A 10,736-nucleotide genomic window follows, 5' to 3' on the forward strand; every position below is an offset into this window, starting at 1 on the left:
ACACTGGCACTAGGTTCCGAGTCTGTGGTGACCGTGCCTGACTCTGAGCTCACTGTCCACCTTCCCTCCCACGAGGCAGCCCACACTCCTCTCCTCTTCCCACAGGAGATGAATCCAGAGAGAGGAGCCTGAGCTCTAATTACACGTCCTGGAAAGGAATCTCTGTTTAATTTGAAGTAAAATGAGAAGCTGTGGTTGGAAATGCCCCCCCAGGGAGCCACCTGCCTGAGCCAAGACATGTTTCTCTGTGTCTCTATAGGCCATTAGGGGACACAGCAGGCTAGGCCACAACAGAGGTCCTTGTTACCTATGAATTGAAGTCCTCCAGGCCAAAGGCCACAGCAGGGCTCTCTAGGGGTCCTGGAGGAGAGGAGGCAGTGACAAGGTGGGTGTGAGGTGGGGGAAGTATGATGGTTGCCATAGGGAGCACGGAAAAGACAGCAGCCTGGGAAACGAGTGTTGGATCTGGAAGGTGCCAGAGGTTCCTGGAGACTCTACCTTCTCAGTACACCCCTTGAACTCTCTGGAGTCTCTACCCAGGCTGCTGCTGCCCCCAGTGCCCCCAGTCTCAATCGTCTGCTTTCTTCCCTGTGCCCAGTATAAACCCAACTCGACTGCCCTACACCCAGACCATGGCCCTGTCCTGCCCCCCACCACATCCACCAAAACTGTCTCTCAAGGACCTCCTGACACCAGCGACAGAATTTCCCATTAGTGACTGTGAGCCCTCCCCTCCCCAAGGGCAAATGGACACTCCATTCATATATCCAGAAAAACATGGCCTGCAGAGGGCAAGAAACCTATTGGGGTACTTCTGTGTTCTAAGAAACCTAAACAGAGTAGAAGGCAAGAGGCGTCTCCAGCAATTTTACCTTCCAGGTGGCCAAGCAAGGCGAGGAGCAGGCAATGGAGGAGGGCAGCTGGGAAGGAAGGCTGGCGCTGGCGAGGGGAGCTCTAGGGGCCCCACGCGCTCGCTTGCTCTCCCTCTCTCTGCACCCCTCCTTGCTCTGCCCTACATTTGTCTCCTCCATCTCTGTCTCCACAGCCCTTCACTCATCTTCACACATCCCAGCCGACGCACTTGCTTCCAGATTCAGTCTGTGAAGACTCCAGCCATCCCCACCACCCCTGCCCACCTAAGCACAGCCATCTTCAGCCCCCAGACACTCATTTCCATTGCAGAGACCAACACACTGGCCGGGACCCTGGACATGACTTCACTCGAGTCTCTAGGGCTGGCCTTCTCCAGCTGCATCAGTTTCTCCTGGACCTCCCACCAATGCTCGGGTAGGCTGTTAGTTCCCAGGCTAACACAGCCACTCTGGGCCTCTCTCCTCTACCCACAGTACGCAACTGTCTCTCTCCTGCTTTGCTGCAAAGCCCCTTTAACAATGAGCATTACTAACAGGTCCTCCCTCGAGGCCCCCATACTCAGTATTCTCATTCCCACACACAGCTAATCCACTTCAGGCCACATCACACGGTTCCCTCCGATGTCGGCTTTGTAGTAGAGCATACTCCTCCTGAATCCCCGGCTGCACACAAGTGTTCCCCTGGGTTTCCATCACCTCCCTGCCCGAGCAGCCATAGGTATAGGAATCAGGGTATAGTCCAAGACAGCTTCTCTAGTTCCTGGCGATCCTGCCTGGTCTCTCTATACTCTGGCCACAGCTCTCCCCAGAAATCAAGTATCTTATACCTTTAAGCCTTGAAGCCCATTCATGCCCTCCCAAACCTGAAGCCTTCCCTGACTGCCTATATAAAGTTTGCCCTATGTACTCCTCACCCACTTTTCCACCAAGATCAAGCCCTTCCATAACATGTTAAGCTGGTCAGTGCCAAGGCTAGACTGCCCTGGCTACCGTCTCAGAGGCAGAGAGGCATATGTAAGCACCACCCAGGCATGAGATCACGTACACTGATGAGAAATAGGCTGGGAAGGATGCCTGCCACTCTGGACACCACTCACCGGAAGGGACTCTGTGGCTCTGTCCCCATGTTCACACCATCTGGTAAACGCCGAGAACGTAGTGATTAATGGTGAGTGGCTGGAGTGTGTGAGCAGACAAGAAGTCCAAGTGCTCAGGAAAATGAACAGAGTTGCGGGTGAACATGATGCCAATGGGCACGGGATAAACAGGCCGAAGAGGAGCAGGACATGGCTCTCAGGAGGCCCCTGGCTGCGCTGGGACGGTGACTCTTCTGTCATTTTCCAACTAGGGCTCCTATCCGGACACTTCTGGGCCCTGCTCATCCTAGTATGAGGAAAAAAGTGTCCATGGAAAAGGAGGTGGGCAGGGAAGCTGTAGGACCAGGAAGGGAACCCTTCTAGCAGTGAGGCAGGGCTCATATTAGGAGATTTAGGCACTTGTCCCCACCCTACCAAGGGACAACAGTCTGGGTAGTAATCCATGGGCTAGTCCAGTGGGAAAAAGGAAGTCATAACTGAGGGGCCAGACTCCCCGAGCACAAGCCCATACTCCATCTCTCATAATCCCCAGGCTCCCAGAGGCATCCCTGTGACCTATACAGATCCACAACCAGATCACATCTTTGCCTCAGAGAGAGCAGCAAGTGACCAGTGCACCTAGTTGATTACAGCCCCTGTACCATATCCGCTGATGCAGATAACGAGACACCAGAGAAGGAAACAAGGCAGACAACAGCAGGCACCCAACCTCAGCTTCTCTAAGAACAGGGTGGTGGCTCACAACTCCCTACCCTACCACGACCCAGGCATCTCTCACAACCAGCATCAGGAACAGAGACCCCTGCTGGCCACTGGGGATATGCCTGGCCTCACTAAGCAACAGGCCAGGGTGCTGTCTGCCTCTCCCCTCCGGGCCTCGAACCCTCTAAGCACCAATTAAACAAAGCCTAATTAAAACAACAAAATAACAAGAACGTGCCACACCCCCACATATACCCTACCACTGGGACCTCAGCTCAGAAGGGTTAGAGATGGGTTCTTCCCTGGGTTTTCCACCAAAGCCTCCCATAAACACAGACACACTAGGGTCCTCGTGACTCTATCCTATGGGAGCATCAGAGCAGCTCCAAGTGTGGCTCTGGTCCTGCGTGTGGGCCTCCATGAGACATGGATCATCCTCCCACCTGGGGCTGGCACTACCTCAAGGAACTGGCTACAAGGGGAGAAACCTAAAACCACAACAGCAGTGCCAACTTTCCCGTGGACAAGGAGGGCAGGGGCGGAGACATGAAGCAAGAGACTGAGAGGAGACGGGCGACAGAGGGGAGGAAGACAGGAGAGTGGGGGGAACAGAAAGGGTGGAGAAGTGGAAGGGAAGAAAAGACAGCTGTACAAAGAGACAGAAAGGGAGAAGGGGCAAAGAGAACATGGAGAGAGGGGTCTCCAAGACTAGAACGAGACAGTCCTGCCTTCCTTTGGGGGCCCTGGCATCGTCTCACAGGCATTCACAGAAAGGTTAGCATTCCTGTCTTCCCCCACCCAGCAATGGGCTGCGTCCCCTAAAATCAGGCCTCTCCTAGGATCCAGGGGTCCTATAGGTAAGGATGGGGTGGGACAGGGAGCTCTGGTCTCCCTCCTGGGCCTCCTTGTTCCCGGGCACCCTATACCTTGAGTGGCAGATTCTACTAGCAGGGGTCCAGCATCCCTTGCCGGCCTCTCCCCTCAGCATCCATTCGTTTTGCCACCACTCACTGCCCCCTCCTGGATGGCTGCCCCAAGATAGGCTCAGGGGACACTCTGAAAAATAAGACGCCATTCTTGTCTTCGGGGACTTGAACTCAAGGGAAAGAGAACTGTAAACAGCTGTAGCTACTCCTAGATGCCCCAGGTGGTAGCCTGGACGTGGGGAACACCCGACCCACAGGGGCCACACTTGTTACCAACCCCTCGTGATCCTTCACTTGTGTCTTCGGTGGAAAGCAAGCGTCCATAAAGCTACAGAGGGCTTTCTGTAAACACACTCCCACTTTAGAACAAGGAGCAAGCCACAGACGTGGGCAAAGATCACACACGGTGGCACTGAGGCCATCATTACACTGAGTTCCTCGGGAATACCAGATAACTCTACAAGACAAACCTTACACCTTCCCCAGCCTCAGCCTTACAAACGTGGACCTCACGACAGAAGCTACAACACAAAGATGGGGAGCATCTTTGTCTCCCATGACTCTGCAGGTCTTACCTAGGAGCCCAGAAGTCTTACCTGACTTCCTTTGTTCCTCAACCACAGGGAGCACGGTGGCTGAAGCCCCAGACCCAGGCTTCTCAGACACCTCCTTCTTGACACTCAACCCTCTCCTACACACACCTACATGCACCAGGCCTCCATGGAGGTCGGTGGGCAGAGATGGAACCTCCCTAGCTCCCATTTTAAAAAGTGCAGCATTCTCACCTATAATGGGCCTGCTCCCTATGCCCTGATCTTGGCACTTAAAGCCCCAACCACAAGGCCCTACGGAAGATGACACTGCCATCCCTAGACCAGGACAGAGCCTCTGAGAAAGCCACAGGCTCTGTGTGAGTAACCCTCATCCCAACCACAGCCTCGGCCCCCAGCACAGGAGTTCCCCAGTCCACAGTCTACACCAGAGAAATGGAAGAAGAATGTGCAATGCCCATTAGGCAGACAGATCAACCGAGATGGCCAGGAGATGGGCAAGCTCCTGGGCGGTAGGGAGTTTTAATCTGGTCACTGTATGAAAGGACTGACAGATAGGGAGCAGCAGGCATACACTGGAACTAAACACGTTCAGGGGCGGAGGGACTGGAGAGATGGCTCAGCAGCGAAGAGCGCTTCTGGTTCTTGCTGAGAACCCAGATTCAGCTTCTAGAACTCACATAGTAACTCCAGTTCCAGGGGACCTGGTACCCTCTTCTGACCTCCGAGGGCACCAGGCACACATGTGGTACACATACATACACATGCAAGCAAAACATCCATACATTGAATAAATCTAAAATCAGAAACATTGCCAGGGCGAACCAGGATCACATACTCAGCCTCACACAGTGGAGTGGCACAGAGCTATCAGGGAGATGTCCCAGGTAGCTTCTCACACAGGAAATGGCTCAGATATCAAGTGCTCCTCAAGATCACAGATGGGTAAGAGCATTCTGAAGAAGCACCTCACTTGCTGGTCACACCATCCATAGTGCCCAGGACCCTATGCCCACAGTGTCTGCCTTGCTTTTAGGATCTGTAATCAGGCTCCTCCTGATAGGCCTTGGAGCAAGCCCTTTGGGAAAACACAGTACAAACACAAGCATGGTCCTCAGAGCACAGCAGATGGGAACAGACCCCAATGTCTCTGAGAGCCTTACTTGGGAGCCCAGTAAGTTGAGTGGGGAGAAGCAATCGCCATTTGTCCAGAAGTATAATCAGAGAGCTCTTTAACCTCTGCACTGCACTCAGGGGATGGGGTACCAACATGAACATTTCTTCCACTTCAGCCCTACGGTGGGGCAGCACACACCAATGCACTCAGGCTTGGCCCACCTACCCCGTGAGAACCACCACGAAGTCCATGACATTCCAGCCATTTCGAAGGTAGGAGCCCTTGTGGAAAACGAAGCCCAGTGCGATGATCTTGATCCCCGCCTCGAAGCAAAAGATCCCGATGAAATAAGGCTCCGTGTCATCCTGAGGAGGAGCACAGGACAGTGTTCACCTCTGTCCCCTCAGCAAAATGGCTAGTCAGCAGTCCCTGTCTGGGCACACCTACTACCCCACGGCTAACCCTGCCAGGTACCTCAGGCTTCTCCAGTGTGCACTGCTCACTCCCACTAGCCTGAGTGTGACCACCTGACACGACTAATAATGGAATCTACCATTTGTTGATGCGACAGTAGTGCCCTGACCATGCCTACGAGTCCTTAGGTCTCTACTCTGTCATCCCAGCTTCCGCTCCACTCACAGGGTACCAGGACTGTCCTGCTGGAATCATCAAGAAGACTTTGCTCAAGGAGGTAAAAACGGTAGTGATGATGCTCATTTTGGATGCCTGTAAATCAAGTCCTTGTATTAACTAGAACAACTCTTACTATACAGTCAGGTCTTCTCCCTTCTAAGGGCACAAAGGCACAGAGAGGGAATAGCTAGACCAGGGACCATATATAAACCCCAGCAGCCACCTGGGTCTGACCCTAGGCTCCGGCCACTGTGCCAGGTCACCTGGAAAGCAAGACATCCTTAGTCTTTGCTTTGGGACTCACTCACACATGCAACACACATAGACAAGCAGAACATGCAGATTCTGATGGGGGAATAAACAGAAGCAAAGCTCCAGCATTAAGGAAACTACAGTGACAATATTGGGAAGACCAGGGAACAGTGCCCCTTTACAGGCTAGGCCTACATCCCAGCAGTAGGCATGAGACTGGGAGGTGGGAGCAAACCCGGGAACCCAGATAGACCAAGGCTCAGGGAGTCGAGTCAAAGGCGTGGCCACAAAAGTTTCTAGGGCTAGAGTCTAAGGGAAAGACTGTTGTCGGAGAAAACTGTAGGACCAAGGGAATGGAGACAGGGACTCTAATAAGATCCCCATGTCCACTTCTTAGCCAACACCTACAAGGAATGATGCTGGGGAGGACCAGAGCCGAGCAAACAGTATGAAGCGTGGGGAGAAGGATGTTACAGGACCACGGATGTAGAAAGCAATAGGAGCATCAGGTGTAAGGGGAAGAGAGCAGACAGCTTCAGGGAGCTGGACAAGGAGGCTTAGCGTGATTCAGTTGCTACACTCTGGGGCAGCAGCTTTAAAAATAGGAAGAAAGGATGGGAAGCAGGACGGCTTCCAGAGTCCATTCACGAGGGTTGGCGCCTAGGACCAGCTCCAGCAAAAACTGTTCTTTGAACACACCATGCCCCCGTGAAGGAAGACTGGGCATGTGGCCTACATGCTCCAAGGAGCTGCCACATGAGATGGGCCAACTAACTCCTTCAGCTGGAGCCTCTCTCCAAGAAGTATGACCCTCAAGGGCCCCGTGCCTTGCCAACACATGAGCTTGATCCTCCCTCTCTTGCCTGCAGGGAGTCAGCCCCTAAGACTGGCTGATGGCCCTGAAGTTTGCAAAGGGAAGTGGCTATCGGCAGGTATGAGTAGAACGAGGAGCCTGGCCATTGAGCATCCATGATGGCCCAGTGTCTCTGTCCTGCCTCCTGATGCTGACTCATAACAGGGATGAAGCTCTTGAAGGAATTCATGCATTGGTCTTGGCCTCAAGGTTTCTGGTCTGGTTTAGTTGGGAGGGTCTTCGTTCCCCAAGGGGAGGGACTGTTGACTATCTGCACCAAAGAAGAAACTGACCTTACAATGTCTTTATGGACAAAGAGAAGAACTGACCATATTCTAGAGCCACTAGCAAGAAAGTCCTCCCTTAGATTCTTCTGCCCAGCTCCTCTAAGCCAGACCCGTGACTGAGGCTGATGGGACAGGAAGATGGGTATGCCAATGGCTTGGGAGCTGCTGAGCTGCAAGACAGAGGCTTGACAGCTATAGAGGAGAAGTGAGGAAGAAGCAGGGGCCCCAGAGATGAGGAACCGACCCCAAGTGAGGCTAGACACACTGGGTCCTAACACCACTCAGCCCCTTACTGCTAGGTAGCTAGAAGCTCTAGTGTCCAAGCCCATCTGTCTTTTGTTCAACCTCACAGCCCCTGAGGACTTAGCCCACAGGCAAGGTTGAGGTTAGTCAAGAACATTTTGGAGCTCCAGGATAGGCCCGAAGTGGCATATACTGCTTGCTTTCCCAATAGCTTAGCCACAAAAGTTACATCTTCCCATCCCCATCATTATCAACACCAAGCAAACCTGCTGCACTGACAAAGGTAATCAGAAAGCTGAACACGAGACTTGGCCAACAAAGGATGCCTAAGTTCATGGCCCCTTGAGCTGACCTCAGTCTGTCCTGTGACCCTCTTGGCCCATGTGCCAGAGTCCCCTAGAGATATGGTCATGACCTGTGGCCTGGCGCTGGTGATGCTCAACCTGGTAAACCTCCAACTTCACTCCCTTCTCAGGCCTCTGGAATGGTTGTTCACGAGAAGAATGGAGCAAGCAGAGCTCCTACTAGGCCAGAAGCCCAAAGGAACAGAGAAAACCTTCTGGACATGACCAAAGGTGTCCAGAGACCATTACTTACCCTCTGCCTTGACACATGACTTAACTCACAATCTTCCTTCCCAGACTATACTCTCTAAGCCCACTTAGCCTTCTCCTGTCCTCCAGGAAGATCCTCAACCCCAGGTGGCCATCCTAAACATCCTCTTAGTTTGTCATGAAGTCCACCTTCTCAGAGCCACCTCCCCTGCCAAACTTCAGAAGAGAATGGGAAGACAGGCCACACCGGAGCTCAGCAGGATGCCAGGTCCCAAGCTATACATTGCTTTATCTGAGCTGAAGTCAGAGAAGCAACAGCCAGGATGGAGAGAGAATGGAGCAGCCTCTTCTCCTTAGAGAGCTTGGTCCCCAGGGTCCTTCTGAACCCCACTAGCTTCTCCTCCATACTAAGAAGTACTATAGTCTCACAGTCACACCCTGCACATGCTAAGCCCAGGCAAAAGGTCAGCAGGAGAGAGCGGTGGCTGTGCCCTCATCTGTGCAGTGGCACTAGCCCCTCAAACCTCCAGAGCGCAGAAGGCTGGCCTTCAATCCTGCCTCCCACTTCATGAGAGTCATAATCCCAGAGGTATGGCCTCTGGTTCCCAGAATGGACATCACCGGGTTCTAGGAAACTCTTGGCAAGACACTAGAGGAGAATATGGATTCGAAACATTTGGGAAGAAGTGCTTCCTTAGGGAATATGGCAGGAAAGGGTCAGCTGGCCACAGGGCTACCCATAAAGCCTGACATTCTTATTATATCCATGAGAAATGCCCCTCCCTCATTCCAGGTCTAGAACTGGGTCCTTAAGTCAAGGCCAGCATAGCATGCACAAATGAACCATCTGGGGAGTAGGGGTAGCTAAAGTCACAGGGCGCCAGCTAGTGATTCCTTGGTCTTTCATCACACTCAACTGGCCATCCCCAGTTTCCTGGCACTGGACAGGGAGTCAGGATAGGGCCCTGCCTGTCCAGCTCAGACACATGGGACAACCTGCCACTATCCAAGCTTTCAGCCCCCCAAACCCTTAGCCAGTACTCACCAGGCGCTCAGACATGGGAGTCTTGTCCCCATCAGGGAGGTGCTGCTCCAGGGCCAGAACAATGCAGTTGGCGATGATGGTGGCCAGGATCATGTATTCGAAGGGCGTGTGTGGGTTAAGGACTGGCTAGGAGGCGCTACGGAGGTAGTGAAGATGAGGACAGCGCAGTGCAGTAGCCAGGGCTGAGTACTGCTGGCCGACACCCACCTTCCCCCCTTCAAGGCTAGTCTTCTCAGCTCCCCGCCCTAGTTCTGGGGGCAGCCAAGAGGCGGGGCCTCTGCAGTTGCCCAGCCCCTCCGCTAGTTCCGACGCCGTCAGCACCACGGACAGCTGCCTTGCCTAGCCCGCCAGCGCCACGGGAGAACCCTCCAGTAGCCCCCCAGAGCAGCAGAAGCGGGTCCTGCGCAGGCGCACGCCTTACCTAAAGACACAGCCACAAGTATCTACACCCGCACGTGAACATAATGTACCAAGAATGCCGAACACACGCACGCGCAGCACCGGCTCAAGCGATGCCCGCACACAAACGCAGGCACCTGCAGTCAGCACGCGCAAGGACCCGCATCCACACGGCCCTCACACCTGCAAGACTCGGACTCGCCCTCCCGTGTCCTCCAGGACGGCCGCATGCTGTGTGCCCCAACCTGGCTCCCCAAGACCAAGTGCACGAAGGGACAAGCCCCAGGTCAGAAGGGGCTCCGCCCAGCGTGCACCCAGTCCGTCGTGGCCTCCACGACCACACACGCGCACACCCAAACCACGCACACACGCACTCGGAGACCGCCCCAGAGGCTCCGCCCCACTCCTCCTCGCCGGCCCGTGGGGTCCGCGACGCGCCTCTCCCGGGTCGCACCCCCTCCCAGCACCAGAAAGATGGCCACTGGGCGCCTCCGCCCAGGCCCCAGCCGCCCCTCCCGGACCCGCCGCGCGGACACCGACATCGCCCCAGCCCCTGACCTCCGCCGGTCCCCGCCCGGCCAGGCCCCCGTAGGATATGGCCACTCCGTGATGCGCTTAGCGTATTTGCGGACGACGTTGTCCTCGCTGAAGATGAAGAGCGAGCGGTTGACGGTGAAGCAGTTCTGCTTGACTGGGATGGGGTTGTACAGGGCCATGGTCCGTGCGCGCTGCGCGATGGACTGCTTGTACAGGACCCGCTGGCCCGGCGGCAGACCCCCCTGGCCCGGGCCACCCGCCCCGCCGGCCCCGCCGCCCCGAGCCCGCTCCCCGCCGCCGGGGCCCCCATAGCGGCCACTCAGCTCGTCCCCGAAGCGGACCATGACTCCTGGGCGCCGCGAGCATCCCCGGCTCCGCGGCCCGGCACCGAGGGCGCGGCGCGCCAGGGGCTCCCAGCCGAGCCGCAGCGAGCCGCCTGGACCTCGCCCGCCAGCTGCTACCGCACCCGAGCCGCGGCCCTACGCCACGCCCTATAAGGGGTCGGTCACGCGGCCGCGCCTAGCCAATCCGCGTCGGTCCCACCCCCGGACCCCACAGACCCCGCCCCCGAGGCCGCCCCCGCCGGAGTCCGCGGCGGTCCTCGGGGAACGCCGAGTTGCGTGTGCCCAGCTCTAGGCAGCGTGAGCCTCTGCGTGCCCCTGGGGCGC

General features: G+C 55.6%; 1 protein-coding gene across 10 annotated transcripts in view; it reads right to left on the reverse strand.

Annotated features, from left to right (window-relative positions):
• Cacna1b (calcium voltage-gated channel subunit alpha1 B) overlaps nucleotides 1-10,412 on the reverse strand; it is a 166,727-nt gene extending 156,315 nt beyond the window's left edge. For all 10 annotated transcript variants that reach the window (XM_057754975.1, XM_057754972.1, XM_057754967.1 and 7 more), the window contains exons 1-3: nucleotides 10,129-10,412; nucleotides 9,133-9,238; nucleotides 5,491-5,630 (exon numbers count right to left, since the gene is read on the reverse strand). In XM_057754975.1, coding sequence (XP_057610958.1) covers nucleotides 5,491-5,630; nucleotides 9,133-9,238; nucleotides 10,129-10,412 — 530 coding nt within the window. The remainder of the gene's footprint in view (nucleotides 1-5,490; nucleotides 5,631-9,132; nucleotides 9,239-10,128) is intronic.
• Between the last annotated feature and the right edge of the window lie 324 nt (nucleotides 10,413-10,736).

This window comes from Chionomys nivalis, chromosome 22, assembly GCF_950005125.1.
Source record: "Chionomys nivalis chromosome 22, mChiNiv1.1, whole genome shotgun sequence".
Lineage (NCBI taxonomy): Eukaryota > Metazoa > Chordata > Mammalia > Rodentia > Cricetidae > Chionomys > Chionomys nivalis.